Source organism: Anser anser (genome assembly GCF_964211835.1).
Source record: "Anser anser genome assembly, chromosome: 39".
NCBI lineage: Eukaryota > Metazoa > Chordata > Aves > Anseriformes > Anatidae > Anser > Anser anser.
Window position 1 is genome coordinate 144,619 of NC_139760.1, and position 17,083 is coordinate 161,701.

General features: G+C 61.9%; 3 protein-coding genes across 5 annotated transcripts; 1 reads left to right on the forward strand and 2 right to left on the reverse strand.

Annotated features, from left to right (window-relative positions):
- Nucleotides 1–1,172: 1,172 nt before the first annotated feature.
- Nucleotides 1,173–6,441, reverse strand: LOC310888557 (uncharacterized protein). 2 transcript variants are annotated; one of them, XM_083815344.1, is made up of 13 exons: nucleotides 5,297–6,441; nucleotides 5,104–5,183; nucleotides 4,884–5,018; nucleotides 4,457–4,777; nucleotides 4,249–4,338; nucleotides 3,647–4,028; nucleotides 3,390–3,544; nucleotides 2,732–3,286; nucleotides 2,476–2,631; nucleotides 2,290–2,391; nucleotides 2,067–2,169; nucleotides 1,888–1,947; nucleotides 1,173–1,672 (listed from the first exon to the last, which is right to left on the reverse strand). In XM_083815344.1, exons 1-13 carry the CDS (start codon nucleotides 5,565–5,567, stop codon nucleotides 1,416–1,418), a joined length of 2,667 nt encoding a protein of 888 aa, XP_083671470.1. In that variant the 5' UTR covers nucleotides 5,568–6,441; the 3' UTR covers nucleotides 1,173–1,415. The 2 variants fall into 2 exon arrangements, with proteins under 2 accessions (XP_083671470.1, XP_083671471.1); XM_083815345.1 differs by lacking the exons at nucleotides 1,173–1,672; nucleotides 1,888–1,947; nucleotides 2,067–2,169; nucleotides 2,290–2,391 and having other exon boundaries at nucleotides 2,477–2,631; nucleotides 3,647–3,799; nucleotides 3,924–4,028.
- A 4,103-nt stretch (nucleotides 6,442–10,544) lies between these two features.
- On the reverse strand, nucleotides 10,545–13,423 carry LOC310888558 (maestro heat-like repeat-containing protein family member 7). Its single transcript, XM_083815346.1, has 8 exons — nucleotides 13,250–13,423; nucleotides 12,855–13,146; nucleotides 12,592–12,768; nucleotides 12,336–12,491; nucleotides 12,150–12,251; nucleotides 11,927–12,029; nucleotides 11,769–11,828; nucleotides 10,545–11,553 (listed from the first exon to the last, which is right to left on the reverse strand). Exons 1-8 carry the CDS (start codon nucleotides 13,282–13,284, stop codon nucleotides 11,297–11,299), a joined length of 1,182 nt encoding a protein of 393 aa, XP_083671472.1. The 5' UTR covers nucleotides 13,285–13,423; the 3' UTR covers nucleotides 10,545–11,296.
- Nucleotides 13,424–14,708: 1,285 nt separating this feature from the next.
- On the forward strand, nucleotides 14,709–17,077 carry ZNHIT2 (zinc finger HIT-type containing 2). 2 transcript variants are annotated; one of them, XM_083815383.1, is made up of 2 exons: nucleotides 14,709–15,986; nucleotides 16,017–17,077. In XM_083815383.1, exons 1-2 carry the CDS (start codon nucleotides 15,408–15,410, stop codon nucleotides 16,893–16,895), a joined length of 1,458 nt encoding a protein of 485 aa, XP_083671509.1. In that variant the 5' UTR covers nucleotides 14,709–15,407; the 3' UTR covers nucleotides 16,896–17,077. The 2 variants fall into 2 exon arrangements, with proteins under 2 accessions (XP_083671509.1, XP_083671508.1); XM_083815382.1 differs by having other exon boundaries at nucleotides 14,714–17,077.
- The last annotated feature ends 6 nt before the right edge of the window (nucleotides 17,078–17,083 follow it).

A 17,083-nucleotide genomic window follows, 5' to 3' on the forward strand; every position in this document is an offset into this window, starting at 1 on the left:
TAAATCTCCCCCAAACCACCCAAGGCACCAGAATCCCCCCCATGGGGCGCAGGGTTTCCCCCAGGCTCGGCCTTGAGCCCTCACAAATGGACTTAGAACTGAAAGGAAAGGTTTTAAAACCCCAAAATGAGGCTTCGGACCCTAAAGACAGGGTCCCCTAGCACTGAAAATTGGGATTTGGTGTGAAAAAGGAGGGTTTAATCCTGCAGTGAGAATTTGGGGTCTTGAAAAGGGAGGGTTGGATTTTAAAAAGTGGGGTTTGGACCTTAAAAAAAGAGTTTTTTTTTCACATGAAATTATAAAATCTTGAAGGTTGGAAAGATCTCTCAACCTAATTTGGAGAAATCCCCCATGAAAGCACGCCCCTGAACCTTTTAAACTCTGGACCTCCAAGGAGGTTTTCTGACCTCCAACAGAGCTTTTGGGCTGAAAAGGGTGGATTTTCCCAAAATAAACCTTGACCAAAGTAAACTTTGTCCTCTCAAAACTTTATCTTCTCAAAACAAAATTTACCCAAAGAAAACTCTCTCCTCTCAAAATGGGGCTGGGGTGTGACCCCTCATTTGTCCACCCAAATCCTTGAACTTTTGCTCTTTACTGCGTGCCATAAAACTACAAAACCCCGTTTTCCACCCCCGAGTCCTTCAGAATTTCGATTTCTTTTTCGAGGAGACCCCAAAAAGGGGGGCACAGCCTCGGCTCCCCCCTCACGGTGCAGGCGGGCCCAGCAGGGAGGCTGAGGAGCCCTCAGGGAGGGCGGCCATTTTGTGGTCCCTTAAAGAGGTTTATTTTCAGCTTGAAACGATAAAATCTTTAAGGTTGGAAAGATCTCTCAACCTAATCTGGAGAAATCCCCCATGAAAGCGCGCCCCTAAACCTTTCAAACTCCTCCAGGCACGGTCTAAGGAGGTTTTCTGACCTCCAGCGGTGCTTTTGGTCTGAAAAGGGTGGATTTTACCACCCAAAATGAAACGTGACCAAAATAAACTTTGTCCTATCAAAACTTTAACTGCTCAAAACTTAAAAAAAAAAAAAGTGGGGTTTGGACCTTAAAAAAAAAAAAAAGAGTAGGGTTTTTTTTTTTTTTTCACATGAAATTATAAAGTCTTTAAGGTTGGGCTCCCCCCGTCTCCTTGGAGGCCACCTCAGCAGGCACCAAAGGAGGAGGCCGGGTACAGGAGGGAGGCCAGCGCGGAGCTGTGAGGATGATGGAGGCTGCGGAGCGCCTCCCTTAGGAGGAGAGGCCGAGGGGGTCTTTAGCTCGGAGGACGCCGAGGGGTGAACGCAGGAGGCTCCGGACAAACAGGAGACGAAATTTATTTGTGGTGAGGGCGGCAAAACGTGGAGCAGGCTGCCCGGGGGGGGTGCGGAGGCTCCTCTGCAGGCATCCGAACCCCCTGCGGCCGTGAGGTGAGCTAGTCGTCCTTGCTCTGGCAGGGGGATGGGTCCTTGGACGTCCCTTCAGAGACGGAACCTTCTGGGCTCTCCTCGGGCTGGGGCTCGGTCTTCGGCCTCTGGCGGCGCCTTCGAGGCCAGCAGCAGAGCGCCGCCAGCGGGTTCCACGGCACCGGCAGCCGCCGGAGCCACTTGCGATGCTGCAGCAGGGCCTGGATGGTGCGGGAGGTCTCCGCGCGCACCGAGGGCGCCGCGTCGTGCATCATGGGCTGCAGGACTGCGGGAGGACGGAGAGAGGCTGGAGCCTCCGCTCGGGCCGCGGAGACCCCTCCGGGAGCCCCCCAGCCGGGAGGAACGCGGGGAGCAGCCGCTCCGAGCGCCCCGCGGCCCCCCCGATTCGTTCCCCCCCCCAGCCTCCACCGCGCCTCCCCCGGGGCGGAGGCCCGGCCTCCAGTCCTCCCCCGCCCGGCCTCCAGTGCTCCCCTCACTCACTGTCGATGATTTCGCGCAGCTTCTCTTCGCTCTGGTCCTGGAGGAGCTCCGCGGCGAGCCCTAGGAGCAAAGCCGCCCGTCAGCCTCCGCCCCGGGCAGGGCGAGGGGAGGCCGCGGGGCCTCTTGCGGAGGCCGCGGGGCCTCTTGCGGAGGCCGCCGGGGCAGGGAGGTGGCCTCACCAATGAACCTCACGGTCTCCTCGCGCACGGATGCCTGAGGGTCCTCCAGGTACGCCCGACTCTGCTGCAGCCGCTTCTCCACCCGGTCTCGATCCTGCTGCAGCTGGAGAGGCCGCGAGGCTCGGTGAGCCTCCCCGGCCCCGTTTCTTCCCCCCGCCCTCCCCCCAACCTCGGGGAGCCCCCGAGAGCCCCCCGCCAGCCTCGCCGCGGAGGCCGCCCTCACCAGGCACGCTCTGATCCTCCAGGTCTGCTCCATGTGGGCCACGTCCTTCAGCTCATCCCACCACAAGAGCTCCGCCGCCGCCATGAGGGCTTCTTGGGAGGCCTGCGAGGCAGCGGAGGCACGGGGCTCGGCGCCGGCTCCTCACGCCCTCCGGCCTCGCCGCGAGCCTCCGTTGCCGGCGCTTACCTTGGCCACGCTGTGGGTCTCGTCGCTCATGCGCAGGTAGAGCGGGACGAGGATCTTGCGCACCTTCTTCCACATCTGCGTCTTGTGCCTCCACAGCACGCGCTCCATGGCCGCCTTGAAGAGCTTCATGGAGCTCTCCCGCACCGCGGCGGCCTCCTGGGGAAGAGGAAGAGGAAGGGGGACGGGGGGTTTCGGCTGCGTGGCTCCGGCACGGGGCGGGCACCGCGGGGCCGCGGAGGCTCGTCCTCCCGCTTACGTTGTCCAGGAGAGGCTTGACCACGTCGACCAGCTCGAGGGCGGTGAGGCTGGCCGCCTTCTTCTCCACGATGCCCAGGATGTTGCCGCAGACCGCCAGGGCCGCCGCCGTGATGTGGGGCTTGCCGAACTGCAGGGTCTCCAGCACGTCCGGCAGCAGGCACTGCCCTGCCTTGGCCTGCGCCGAAAACACCGGGGCGTGAGGAGGCCGCCGCGCCGCCAGCCGAGGCCGGGAGCGGGGAGGGGAAGAGGGCGGAGGCTCACCAGCTGCGGCCTCTCCATCAGCGCCGCCAGGCCTTTGAGCGCCAGCCAGAGCAGGTGGAAGTTGGCGGTCCTGAGGCAGCGCTGCAGGCACTCCACGTCCCGCAGCTCCTTGGGGACGGGGTCTTCGGGGCGCTGGGCGTAGAGGAGGCTGAGGCGGACGAGGCTGAGGTCCTCGGCCACCCCGAGGAACTCGCGGATGTTCCTGTCGTGCAGCAGCAGGTGGAGCTCGTGCAGGAGCCGCTTCGCCATGGCGGGCACGGCAAACATCACCTCCCACATGTCCATCGAGGCGCTGCGGGCACGGAGAGGGCGTTATCGGCGGGGGCCCCGCGGGGTTATCGGGGGAGCCCCGGGGGCTGCGGTTTGGGGTGCCCTGGAGGCTCGGGGGCCGGTACCTTTCTTGGGACGGGCAGATGAAGAGCACGGTCATGAGCACGGAGCGGGGGAAGCACTCCGTGAGGAGGACGAGCAGCTCCAGGAGCCTCTTCTGCACGTCGGGCGCCGGCTGCTTCTTCAGCGTTTTGAAGAAGAAGTTGACGAAGTGCGGGACCTGCCGGGGGGACGCGGGGGGGTGAAAAGCGGCCTCCTTTCCTTCCCTGCCGGGGGGGGCGTCGAGGCCGGGGGAGGGGGCTCAGGGCGGGGGGGCTCTCACGTCCGCCAGCCAGCTGATGGGGTCTCGGGTGGTCGCGTCGAGCAGAAAGGAGACCCAGTGCTGGTCCTCGTCGCACACGCCTTCTGTCACAAGCTGCAGGCAGGTGAGGATGAGGTCCGTCCTCTGCGAGATCTTCAGGTACCTCCCGAAGGGCTGCGGAAGGCGAGGAGGAGGTTGAAGAGGAGGCCGGGGAGGGAGGAGGCCCCGGCCTCGAGGCTCTGGGGGCTGCGGGGAAAGGGGGGGGAACGACGCGGCCGGGGGTGGCCGAGCCGCTCACCTCCAGCGAGGAGCACTTGGCCAGGAACTCGCCCAGCTTGCAGACCCTTTCCATGGCTCTCCTGCGGGCGAGGGCGTTCGCGGAGGTGCAGAAACGCATCAGGGCCTGCGAGGAGAAAAGCGAGCTGCCGGCGGGGCTCGGGAGGGCTGGGGGCTGGGGGCTGGGGGGGCTGGGGGGGAGCCCCTCAGGGAGAAGGGGAGCCCCTCGGGGTGGGGGGGAGCAACCTGGGGTGAGGAGGAGCCCCTCGGGGTGATGAGAAGCCCCCCAGGACGACGAGAAGCCCCCCAGGACGACGAGAAGCCCCCCAGCCGGGCGCGGGACAGACCTGCACGACGCTCTGCAGCTTCTCCGGGAGCTTGGTGGCCGGCGGGCTGAGCAGCAGCAGCTGCAGCATGCTGTCCACGGCGTGCATGGTCTGCGAGTGGGGGGGAACGAGCGTGGGGTGAGCGTGGGGCTGGGGGCGCCCCGGGAAGGGCCCTGGGGAACCCCCCGGGGAGGGGAGGGAGGGGAGGGGAGGGGGCGCCGGCACCCACCATCACATAGAAGCGCGCGTTCAGCTTCTCCTTGGGGGGCAGCAGGAAGACGCTCTGGAAGCAGGTGTCGAGCAGCCGCAGCATCTCCCTCACCTTGATCACCTGCACCGTGCTGCGAGGAGAGGGGGGGGGAGTGAGGCCGCAGCTGAGGCCCGGCCTCGAGGAGAGGGCGCGAGGCGAGGCCCGGCCTCCCGAACCCAAGAACCCTCGGTCGAGGCCGGAGGCGGCCCCGGGCGCGTACCTCAAGGCGGCGACGGCCAGCATGGCTTGCTCTCGCACCGGAGACTGCAGCTGGTCCTGGGGCTCCGACGCCAGCACGATCTGCGGGAGGGGAGCGGGACGGGAGCTGGCACCCGGCCCCCAGCCCCCGGCGGCACCCAAGGTTGCAGCAGCCCCCCCCCGGCCGCCCGCCTCACCCCCTTCTCACCTCGATGTGCCTGGCCACGTCGGTGCGGCGACAGAAGCAGTCGAGGCCCGCCGACAGCCCCTTCTCGCGGGCGGTGGTGCAGACGCTGCAGACGCTCTCCAGAAACTTCATTTTCTGCTCCTCGCTCAGGTGGCTCTGCGGGAGACCCCCGGTGAGGGGGGGGAGCCCCGGCCGGGAGCCCCCCCCCCAGCCCCCAAGCATCCACGGGGGTCGCCTTTACCTTTTGCTTGTTGGTTACAAAGGCGTCAATGGTGGTCACGGCCTCCTCTTCCTCCTGGTACACGGCCAGGTCGTCGAAGGCTGGGGGAGAGACAGCGAAGGGGGCCATGAGGGGAGAGCGGCGGCAGGGGCGGCGGCGAGCCCCCCCCCGGGGGAGCTCGGCGCGTTCGTGGCGGGGGTTTCTCTGCACTCACGGCCCGGCAGCGGCACGACCTCCTCCTCCTCCTCCTCCTGCTTCACCTCGAGGAAGTCGGAGGATTCCTCAATGGGGGTGGCCCAGCTGTCCACCCAGGCCAAGCGGGGCCGCTCGGGGGGGGGTTTGTCTGCCATGGTGAGGGGGGCGCGAAGGGAGGGAATGAAGCTCCACGCGGGGTGGGTCTCCGGCTCGCTCCCTCTCGCTCCTGCCCTGTCCTGACAGGCACTGGGGGGGGCGGCGAGGCGGCGACGGCTTTTATGTCGTGACATGGCGCGGGTCTCAAAGGGACCCTAACAACAGCACCCGCCCGGCCATGAGACCCCAAAAAGGGGGGGGCACGGCCTCAGCTCCCCCACCCCACACCCTCGTCAGCCTCCCATAAAAGCCCCCAGAACACCCCAAAACCCCTAAATCTCCCCCAAAATCTTTAAGGCTGGAAAGATCTCTCAACCTAATCTGGAGAAATCCCCCATGAAAGCGCGCCCCTAAACCTTTCAAACTCCTCCAGGCACGGTCTAAGGAGGTTTTCTGACCTCCAACGGAGCTTTTGAGTTGAAAAGGGTGGATTTTCCCAAAATAAAAATTTGCCAAAGTAAAACCATGTCTTCTCAAAACTTTGTCCTCTCAAAACTTTATCCTCTCAAAACAAAATTTACCAAAATAAAACTTTCTCCTCTCAAAATGGGTTAGGGGTTCGACCCCTCATTTTGACCACCCAGAGCCTTGAACTTTTGTGTTTCCCACGTGCTCTACAACCACAAAACCCCATTTTTCACTCCCCAGTCCTTCAGAATTTCGATTTTTTTTCGAGGAGACCCCAAAAAGGGGGGCACAGCCTCGGCTCCCCCCTCACGGCGCAGGCCGGGCCCAGCAGGGAGGCTGAGGGGCCCTCAGGGAGGGCGGCCATTTTGTGGTCCCTCACGGAGCACAGAGGGGCTGAGGAGAGATGGCTGCCCGTGGCTTCCCTGGGGGGACGCGGGGACGTGTCAGGGAATGGGGGGGCTCTGGGAACGGGAGGGCCTCTGCTAATTACAGTCCTCAGTCGTTAGGGTTGGAAGAGACCTCCAGGGTCATCTGGTCCCAAAAACTGAATGTGGGGCTCGAGGTTGAACGCAGTGCTCGAGGATCCCCCCCACCCCCGAAAATAAAGTTTCACAAAGCACCCCCCCCAAAAAAAAGCACAAAGCTCCCCTCAAAACCCCCCTAAAAGCCCCCAGAACACCCCAAAACCCCTAAATCTCCCCCAAACCACCCAAGGCAGCAGAATCCCCCCCATGGGGCGCAGGGTTTCCCCCAGGCTCGGCCTTGAGCCCTCACAAATGGACTTAGAACTGAAAGGAAAGGTTTTAAAACCCCAAAATGAGGCTTCGGACCCTAAAGACAGGGTCCCCTAGCACTGAAAATTGGGATTTGGTGTGAAAAAGGAGGGTTTAATCCTGCAGTGAGAATTTGGGGTCTTGAAAAGGGAGGGTTGGATTTTAAAAAGTGGGGTTTGCACCTTAAAAAAAGAGGTTTATAGCCAAAAATTACAAAATCTTTAAGGTTGGAAAGATCTCTTAACCTAATTTTGGAGAAATCCCCCATGAAAGCACGCCCTTAAACCTTTTAAAGTCCTCCAGGCATGGTCCAAGGAGGACCTCCAAGGAGGTTTTCTGGTCTCAAACAGAGCTTTTGGGCTGAAAAGGGTGGGTTTTCCCAAAATAAAACTTGACCAAAATAAACTTTGTCCTCTCAAAACTTAATCCTCTCAAAACTTTATTCTCTCAAAACCAAATTTACCAAAATAAAACTTTATTCTCTCAAAACAGGGCTGGGGTGTGACCCCTCATTTTTCCACCCAAATCCTTGAACTTTTGCTCTTTACTGTGTGCCGTAAACCCACAAAACCCCGTTTTCCACCCCAGTCCTTCAGAATTTCGATTTGTTTTCGAGGAGACCCCAAAAAGGGGGGCACAGCCTCGGCTCCCCCCTCACGGCGCAGGCCGGGCCCAGCAGGGAGGCTGAGGGGCCCTCAGGGAGGGCGGCCATTTTGTGGTCCCTCACGGAGCACAGAGGGGCTGAGGAGAGATGGCTGCCCGTGGCTTCTGGGGGGGACGCGGGGACGTGTCAGGGAATGGGGGGGCTCTGGGAACGGGGGGGGCTCTGCTAATTACAGTCCTCAGTCGTTAGGGTTGGAAGAGACCTCCAGGGTCATCTGGTCCCAAAAACTGAATGTGGGGCTCGAGGTTCAACGCAATGCTCGAGGATCCCCCCCCCCCCCGAAAATAAAGCTTCAGAAAGCACCCCCCCCCAAAAAAAAGCACAAGGTCCCCTCAAAACCCCCCTAAAAGCCCCCAGAACACCCCAAAACCCCTAAATCTCCCCCAAACCACCCAAGGCAGCAGAATCCCCCCCATGGGGCGCAGGGTTTCCCCCAGGCTCGGCCTTGAGCCCTCACAAATGGACTTAGAACTGAAAGGAAAGGTTTTAAAACCCCAAAATGAGGCTTCGGACCCTAAAGACAGGGTCCCCTAGCACTGAAAATTGGGATTTGGTGTGAAAAAGGAGGGTTTAATCCTGCAGTGAGAATTTGGGGTCTTGAAAAGGGAGGGTTGGATTTTAAAAAGTGGGGTTTGCACCTTAAAAAAAGAGTTTTTTTTTCACATGAAATTATAAAATCTTGAAGGTTGGAAAGATCTCTCAACCTAATTTGGAGAAATGCCCCATGAAAGCGCACCCATAAACCTTTTAAACTCTGGACCTCCAAGGAGGTTTTCTGACCTCCAACAGAGCTTTTGGGCTGAAAAGGGTGGATTTTCCCAAAATAAACCTTGACCAAAGTAAACTTTGTCCTCTCAAAACTTTATCCTCTCAAAACAAAATTTACCCAAAGAAAACTCTCTCCTCTCAAAATGGGGCTGGGGTGTGACCCCTCATTTGTCCACCCAAATCCTTGAACTTTTGCTCTTCACTGCGTGCCATAAAACTACAAAACCCCGTTTTCCACCCCCGAGTCCTTCAGAATTTCGATTTCTTTTTCGAGGCGACCCCAAAAAGGGGGGCACAGCCTCGGCTCCCCCCTCACGGCGCAGGCCGGGCCCAGCAGGGAGGCTGAGGGGGCCCTCAGGGAGGGCGGCCATTTTGTGGTCCCTCACGGAGCACAGAGGGGAGCACAGAGAGGTTTTAAAACCCCAAAATGAGGCTTCCGACCCTAAAGACAGGGTCCCCTAGAACTGAAAATTCTGATTTGGTGTGAAGAAGGAGGGTTTAATCTTGCAGTGAGAATTTGGGGTCTTGAAAAGAGAGGGTTGGATTTAAAAAAGTGGGGTTTGCACCTTAAAAAAAAAAAAGAGTAGTTTTTTTGGTTTGTTTGTTTGTTTGTTTTTCACATGAAATTATAAAGTCTTTAAGGTTGGGCTCCCCCCGTCTCGTTGGAGGCCACCTCAGCAGGCACCAAAGGAGGAGGCCGGGCACAGGAGGGAGGCTGAGGGAGCCCTCAGGGAGGGTGGCCATTTTGTGGTCCCTTAAAAAGATTTTTTTTAGCCTGAAATGATAAAATCTTGAAGGTTGGAAAGATCTCTCAACCTAATTTGGAGAAATCCCCCACGAAAGCACGCCCCTGAACCTTTTAAACTCCTCCAGGCACGGTCTAAGGAGGTTTTCTGACCTCCAACGGTGCTTTTGGTCTGAAAAGGGTGGATTTTCCCAAAATGAAAATTGACCAAAATAAACTTTGTCCTATCAAAACTTTAACTGCTCAAAACTTTTTCCTCTCAAAACGAAATTTACCAAAATAAAACTTTATTCTCTCAAAACGGGGCTGGGGTTTGATCCCTCATTTGTCCACCCAAATCCTTGAACTTTTGTGTTTCCCACGTGCTCTACAACCACAAAACCCCATTTTTCACTCCCCAGTCCTTCAAAATTTCGATCTTTTTTGAAGAAGACCCCAAAAAGGGGGGCACAGCCTCGGCTCCCCCCTCACGGCGCAGGCCGGGCCCAGCAGGGAGGCTGAGGGGGCCCTCAGGGAGGGCGGCCATTTTGTGGTCTCTCAGAGCTTTGCTCTGGGGACTTGGGGCTTCCCTGGGGGGCTCGGAGCCCTTGCCCCGCAGCCACGAGCACTTGGCCAGGAACTCGCCCACTTTGCGGATCCTTTCCACGGCTCTCCTGCAGGCAAGGGCCTCAGAGAGAAGGGGAGCCCCTCGGGGCGGTGGGGGGACCGTCGGAGTGATGGGGAGCAACGTGGGGTAAGCAGGAGCCCCCCAGGGTGGTGGGGAGCTCCTCGGGGAATGGTCGGGAGCCCCTGGGGTTTGTGGGGAGCCCATGGGGTGGTGAGAAGCCCCTCAGAGTGATGGGGAGACCCCCAGGGTGGTGGGGAGCACTTCGGGGTGATGGGGAGCAACGTGGGGTAAGAAGGAGCCCCCCACGGTGAGCGGGGGCCCCGAGGGTGCTGCGGAGCTCCTTGGGGTGGTTTGAGCCCCTCAAAGTGAAGGGGAGACCCCCGGGGTGGTGGGGGGCCCCTCGGGGTGAGGATGAGCCCCTCAGGGCGATGGGGAGCAATTTGGGGCAAGGAGGAGCCCCCCAGGGTGAGGGGGTCCCCAGCATTGGGGTGGGTGATCCTTGGGAGGTACCTTCAGATCCCAAACTTTTTGGGGTCCTTTGAGGCTGGGACTCCGGCCAGAGCTCTGTTTGGGGGGGTCTCCGGCTCGCTCCCTCTCGCTCCTGCCCTGTCCTGACAGGCACTGGGGGGGCGGCGAGGCGGCGACGGCTTTTATGTCGTGACATGGCGCGGGTCTCAAAGGCACCCCAACGACAGCACCCGCCTGGCCATGAGACCCCAAAAAGGGGGGGCACAGCCTCAGCTCCCACACCCCACACCCTCGTCAGCCTCCCATAAAAGCCCCCAGAACACCCCAAAACCCCTAAATCTCCCCCAAACCACCCAAGGCAGCAGAATCCCCCCCATGGGGCACAGGTTTTCCCCCAGGCTCGGCCTTGAGCCCTCACAAATGGACTTAGAACTGAAAGAAAAGGTTTTAAAACCCCAAAATGAGGCTTCGGACCCTAAAGACAGGGTCCCCTAGCACTGAAAATTGGGATTTGGTGTGAAAAAGGAGGGTTTAATCCTGCAGTGAGAATTTGGGGTCTTGAAAAGGGAGGGTTGGATTTTAAAAAGTGGGGTTTGCACCTTAAAAAAAAAAAAAAAGAGTAGTTTTTTTTGTTTGTTTGCTTGTTTGTTTTTCACATGAAATTATAAAGTCTTTAAGGTTGGGCTCCCCCCGTCTCGTTGGAGGCCACCTCAGCAGGCGCCAAAGGAGGAGGCCGGGCACAGGAGGGAGGCTGAGGGAGCCCTCAGGGAGGGTGGCCATTTTGTGGTCCCTTAAAAAGATTTTTTTTAGCCTGAAATGATAAAATCTTTAAGGTTGGAAAGATCTCTCAACCTAATCTGGAGAAATCCCCCATGAAAGCGCGCCCCTAAACCTTTCAAACTCCTCCAGGCACGGTCTAAGGAGGTTTTCTGACCTCCAGCGGTGCTTTTGGTCTGAAAAGGGTGGATTTTACCACCCAAAATGAAACGTGACCAAAATAAACTTTGTCCTATCAAAACTTTAACTGCTCAAAACTTAAAAAAAAAAAAGTGGGGTTTGGACCTTAAAAAAAAAAAAAAGAGTAGGGTTTTTTTTTTTTTTTCACATGAAATTATAAAGTCTTTAAGGTTGGGCTCCCCCCGTCTCCTTGGAGGCCACCTCAGCAGGCACCAAAGGAGGAGGCCGGGTACAGGAGGGAGGCCGGCGCGGAGCTGTGAGGATGATGGAGGCTGTGGAGCGCCTCCCTTAGGAGGAGAGGCCGAGGGGGTCTTTAGCTCGGAGGACGCCGAGGGGTGAACGCAGGAGGCACCGGACAAACATGGGGACGAAATTTATTTGTGGTGAGGGCGGCAAAACGTGGAGCAGGCTGCCCGGGGGGGGTGCGGAGGCTCCTCTGCAGGCATCCGAACCCCCTGCGGCCGTGAGGTGAGCTAGTCGTCCTTGCTCTGGCAGGGGGATGGGTCCTTGGACGTCCCTTCAGAGACGGAACCTTCTGGGCTCTCCTCGGGCTGGGGCTCGGTCTTCGGCCTCTGGCGGCGCCTTCGAGGCCAGCAGCAGAGCGCCGCCAGCGGGTTCCACGGCACCGGCAGCCGCCGGAGCCACTTGCGATGCTGCAGCAGGGCCTGGATGGTGCGGGAGGTCTCCGCGCGCACCGAGGGCGCCGCGTCGTGCATCATGGGCTGCAGGACTGCGGGAGGACGGAGAGAGGCTGGAGCCTCCGCTCGGGCCGCGGAGACCCCTCCGGGAGCCCCCCAGCCGGGAGGAACGCGGGGAGCAGCCGCTCCGAGCGCCCCGCGGCCCCCCCGATTCGTTCCCCCCCCCAGCCTCCACCGCGCCTCCCCCGGGGCGGAGGCCCGGCCTCCAGTCCTCCCCCGCCCGGCCTCCAGTGCTCCCCTCACTCACTGTCGATGATTTCGCGCAGCTTCTCTTCGCTCTGGTCCTGGAGGAGCTCCGCGGCGAGCCCTAGGAGCAAAGCCGCCCGTCAGCCTCCGCCCCGGGCAGGGCGAGGGGAGGCCGCGGGGCCTCTTGCGGAGGCCGCTGGGGCAGGGAGGTGGCCTCACCGATGAACCTCACGGTCTCCTCGCGCACAGATGCCTGAGGGTCCTCCAGGTACGCCCGACTCTGCTGCAGCCGCTTCTCCACCCGGTCTCGATCCTGCTGCAGCTGGAGAGGCCGCGAGGCTCGGTGAGCCTCCCCGGCCCCGTTTCTTCCCCCCGCCCTCCCCCCAACCTCGGGGAGCCCCCGAGAGCCCCCCGCCAGCCTCGCCGCGGAGGCCGCCCTCACCAGGCACGCTCTGATCCTCCAGGTCTGCTCCATGTGGGCCACGTCCTTCAGCTCATCCCACCACAAGAGCTCCGCCGCCGCCATGAGGGCTTCTTGGGAGGCCTGCGAGGCAGCGGAGGCACGGGGCTTGGCGCCAGCTCCTCACGCCCTCCGGCCTCGCCGCGAGCCTCCGTTGCCGGCGCTTACCTTGGCCACGCTGTGGGTCTCGTCGCTCATGCGCAGGTAGAGCGGGACGAGGATCTTGCGCACCTTCTTCCACATCTGCGTCTTGTGCCTCCACAGCACGCGCTCCATGGCCGCCTTGAAGAGCTTCATGGAGCTCTCCCGCACCGCGGCGGCCTCCTGGGGAAGAGGAAGAGGAAGGGGGACGGGGGGTTTCGGCTGCGTGGCTCCGGCACGGGGCGGGCGCCGCGGGGCCGCGGAGGCTCGTCCTCCCGCTTACGTTGTCCAGGAGAGGCTTGACCACGTCGACCAGCTCGAGGGCGGTGAGGCTGGCCGCCTTCTTCTCCACGATGCCCAGGATGTTGCCGCAGACCGCCAGGGCCGCCGCCGTGATGTGGGGCTTGCCGAACTGCAGGGTCTCCAGCACGTCCGGCAGCAGGCACTGCCCTGCCTTGGCCTGCGCCGAAAACACCGGGGCGTGAGGAGGCCGCCGCGCCGCCAGCCGAGGCCGGGAGCGGGGAGGGGAAGAGGGCGGAGGCTCACCAGCTGCGGCCTCTCCATCAGCGCCGCCAGGCCTTTGAGCGCCAGCCAGAGCAGGTGGAAGTTGGCGGTCCTGAGGCAGCGCTGCAGGCACTCCACGTCCCGCAGCTCCTTGGGGACGGGGTCTTCGGGGCGCTGGGCGTAGAGGAGGCTGAGGCGGACGAGGCTGAGGTCCTCGGCCACCCCGAGGAACTCGCGGATGTTCCTGTCGTGCAGCAGCAGGTGGAGCTCGTGCAGGAGCCGCTTCGCCATGGCGGGCACGGCAAACATCACCTCCCACATGTCCATCGAGGCGCTGCGGGCACGGAGAGGGCGTTATCGGCGGGGGCCCCGCGGGGTTATCGGGGGAGCCCCGGGGGCTGCGGTTTGGGGTGCCCTGGAGGCTCGGGGGCCGGTACCTTTCTTGGGACGGGCAGATGAAGAGCACGGTCATGAGCACGGAGCGGGGGAAGCACTCCGTGAGGAGGACGAGCAGCTCCAGGAGCCTCTTCCGCACGTCGGGCGCCGGCGGGCGCCAGGGTCATCTGGTCCCAAAAACTGAACGTGGGACTCGAGGTTCAGCGCAGTGCTCAAGGACCCCCCCCCACTTCCGAAACTAAAATTTCACAAAGCTCTCCTCAAAACCCCCCTAAAAGCCTCCCATAAAAGCCCCCAGAACACCCCAAAACCCCTAAATCTCCCCCAAACCACCCAAGGCAGCAGAATCCCCCCCATGGGGCGCAGGTTTTCCCCCAGGCTCGGCCTTGAGCCCTCACAAATGGACTTAGAACTGAAAGGAAAGGTTTTAAAACCCCAAAATTTGGCTTCGGACGCAAAAGACAGGGTCCCCCAGCACTGAAAATTGGGATTTGGTGTGAAAAAGGAGGGTTTAATCTTGCAGTGAGTATTTGGGGTCTTGAAAAGGGAGGGTTGGATTTTAAAAAGTGGGGTTTGGACCTTTAAAAAAGAGGTTTTTGAGCCTGGAATGATAAAATCTTTAAGGTTGGAAAGATCTCTCAACCTACTCTGGAGAAATCCCCCATGAAAGCGCGCCTCTAAACCTTTTAAACTCCTCCAGGCACGGTCTAAGGAGATTTTCTCACTTCCAAGGGAGCTTTTGGTCTGAAAAGGGTGGATTTTACCACCCAAAATGAAACTTCATCTTTTCAGAACGGGGCTGGTGTGTAACCCCTCATTTTTCCACCCAAATCCTTAAAATTCCCCCCTTCTAGGGGCTCCTCTGGAGACAGCCAAACCCGCTGGGACAGCGCTGCAGGACAGGACCGAGGGGCTCCTGCTGTGGCAGGAGGATGGGCCCGGGTGACCGTTGGGGGTCCCTCCCGATCCCCAGAATTCTGTCATTCTCTGTGATTCTGTCATTCTGCGAGATTCTGTGGCGGCCGGGCCCTGGCGGCTCCCTCAGCTGCCTCAATGCCGGAAAAACCCTGCACCCCTCGATCCCCCGCTCCGGGGCATTGCACAAGTGCCTGGGATGGTAATTGGGAGAGGGCTGGGGCGGAAGGAGCCGGGGGGGCTGTGAGGGTTTTGGGGGGCTGTGGATGGGCTTCGGGAAGGGTCTCCGAGGGGTTGGGGGGATTTGGGGGGGTCTGTGAAGGGTTGAGGGGTGTGGGGGGGAGGTCTCTGGGGCCTGTGAAGGTTTGGGGGGCTTGAGGGGGGACCTGGGGGGGGCTGGGGTCGCTTGGGGGGGGCTGTGAGAGGTTTGGGGGGCTTAGGGGTTGGGGGCTCCGTGGGAGCTTTAGGGGGGGTCTGTGAAGGTTTGGGGGGGCTTGAGGGAGGATCGGGGGGGTTGGGGTCTCTTAGGGGGCTCTGTGAGGGGTTTGGGGCGCTCTGCGGGGGCTTTAGCGGGGTTCTGTGAGGGTTGGGGGGGCTTAGGGGGGTCTGTGAGCCCTTGGGGGTTCTCTGAGGCTTTTGGCGAGGGGTCTGTGAGGCCTTGGGGTGATGTCAGGGGGAGCCACGAGGACTTTGGGGAGATTTGGGGGGTTGTGGAGACCTTTGGGGTGATCTGGGGGGATTTTGGGTGTCTCTGTGTGGCCTTGGGGGTCCTGTGAAAACTTCAGGAGGGGGCGAAGGGTTACGGGGTGGGGGCGTCGTGCTTGAACCCGGCAGCCAGCCGGTAAATGCGTCTGGGGGCCCCTCGGGGCGTTAATGAGCGGTAATGAGCCGGAAAATGCAGCTTCGTGTTAATTAGCGGCGGGGGGTTAATGATAACGAGGCGGGGGCAGCGCAGGGCTGGGCCGGGAGGCGAGGGGAGGGGGGGGAGAGCCGAGCGCTGACGGAAAAGGCCGAAGAAACCCGAGCGCGTCCGCAGGGGGCGGGGCTGGGGCGGAAGGAGCCGAGCGCTGACGGCGGGGGCGGGGCGCAGACGGAAATAGCCGAGCGCCGACGGAAAGAGCCGAGCGCCGGCCGCGCTCGGAACGGGCACCCCGCGAGGGGGCGTGGCCTCGACCCTCCCCCCTCCGACCCAATCCGGAAAGAGCCGAAGCGTTCCGAGCGCGCTCCGGAAGCCGCCGAACGCTTCCGGAAACAGCCGAGCGCCCCGCCTTCGGAGCAGCCAAGATGGCGGCGCCCATGCCCCCGTGCGGGCGGTGCGGGGCCGCCGCCGCTCCGTACACCTGCCCCCGCTGCAACCGCCGCCTCTGCTCCCTCGGCTGCTACCGGGGCCACGGGGCCTGCGCCGAGGCCTTTTACCGGGAGCAGGTGCTGCAGGCCCTGGCCGCCGAGCGCGGGGTCCCTCCTCCGGGCAGAGGCCGGGTCCGGGCCGCCCTCGGGCGGCTGCGGGAGCTACCTGAGGCCGGGGATCCGCAGGCCGCGCTAGGCCGCGGGCTGTGGGGGCGGCTGAGCCGGGCCGAGCGGGCCGAGTTCGGGAGGCTGGTGCGGAGCGGGGAGGCGCTGGGGCTGCTGCCCCCGTGGAGGCCGTGGTGGTGGCGGAGGGGCCGGCCGGAGGGGCTGGTGGAGGAGCTGGGGCCGGGGGAGGGCGAGGAGGCCGAAAAGGAGGCCGAAAAGGTCCGAAAAGTGGACAGAGAGGCCAAAAAGGCCGAAGAAGTGGACGAAAAGGACAAGGGAGACCACGAGGAGGACGAGAGGGACGTGGGGGATGAGGAGGAGGCCAGAAAGGACAAAATGCCCAAAAAGGAGGCCAAAATGGCCAAAAAATCGGACAGAGAGGCCAAAAAGGCCAAAAAAGAGGACAAAAAGGACAAGGGAGACCACAAGGAGGACATGGAGGCCAAAAAGAAGGCCAAAATAGCCAAAAAGGAGGCCAAAATGGCCAAGGGAGACTGGAAGGACGAGGAGGAGGACGTGGAGGATGAGGAGGACAATGGAGACGAGGAGGAGGACGAGGACAACGGTGGCATGGAGGTCAACGAGGAGGACGATGACGAAGGCCTGGCCGGCCCCATGCCGCCTCTCCCCGCCGCCGTGCCTCCCCTGCGCAGCCTCTGCGCCACGCTGCCCTCGCCCCTGCTCCGGTTCCAGCTGCCCAACGTCCTCTACGGCTACGCCTTCGCCCTCAGCCTCCACCACGGCGACGAGGCCCTGCTCCCCGAGATGGCCGCCGCCGCCCTGGCCTCCGCCGCCAGCCTCCGCTGCCGCCGCCCCTTCGCCTCCACCGCCGAGGCCCTCCACGACGCCCGGCGCGAGGCCGAGGCCGCCGGCTACCCGCGGTGCCCGCTGGGCAGCGCCGGCACCGTGCTGGCCGTGGCCCAGCTCCTGCGAGGCCGCAGCCAGCGCCGGCCCGCCGAGGACGCGGAGGCCGCCCTGCACCACCTGGGGAGGCTGCTGGGGGCGGCGCGGCGGAGGCTGCGGGGCGAGGACGAGGAGCGAGGCCGCCTGGGGAGGGCGAGGAAGAAGTGCCTCTACCTGCTGGCCTGGAGCCGGGAGCGCGGCGGCGAGCTGGCGGCGCTGGCCGAGGAGGCCCGCCAGGTCCACGCCGAGGTGGCCGCCGCCGAGGCCGAGGTGGAGGCCCTGCGGAGGAGGCTGGAGGGCAGCTGGGGGGGGCCCCGGCCTCCGGCGGCGCGGGTGATGGTGGAGGAGCTGCCGTGAGGGGGGGACGAGAGGCGGGGGCGGGTTTGGCCTCAACATGGCCGCTTGTTAAGCACTGGGGGCTAATGAGGGAGTTACGGCCTCAACATGGCCGCTTGTTAAGGACTGGAGGCTAACGAGTGGTGGGAGGGAGACATGGCCTCAACATGGCTGCTCATTAAAGACTGGAGGCTAATGAGGGAGTTATG

Bases quoted from the DNA above. Each gene is read 5' to 3' on its own strand.
- LOC310888557 (XM_083815344.1), bottom strand. From the start codon at position 5,567: ATGTCACGACATAAAAGCCGTCGCCGCCTCGCCGCCCCCCCCAGTGCC. The intron at 3,287-3,389 runs GTACCGGCCCCC...CCGTGCCCGCAG, and splicing joins ATCTGCCCGTCCCAAGAAAG to CGCCTCGATGGACATGTGGG. The intron at 2,392-2,475 runs GTAAGCGCCGGC...GCTGCCTCGCAG, and splicing joins AGACCCACAGCGTGGCCAAG to GCCTCCCAAGAAGCCCTCAT.
- LOC310888558 (XM_083815346.1), bottom strand. From the start codon at position 13,284: ATGACCGTGCTCTTCATCTGCCCGTCCCAAGAAAG. The intron at 12,769-12,854 runs GTGAGCCTCCGC...TTTTCGGCGCAG, and splicing joins TGATGGAGAGGCCGCAGCTG to GCCAAGGCAGGGCAGTGCCT. The intron at 12,492-12,591 runs GTAAGCGGGAGG...CCTCTTCCCCAG, and splicing joins TCAAGCCTCTCCTGGACAAC to GAGGCCGCCGCGGTGCGGGA.
- ZNHIT2 (XM_083815382.1), top strand. From the start codon at position 15,408: ATGGCGGCGCCCATGCCCCCGTGCGGGCGGTGCGGGGCCGCCGCCGCT.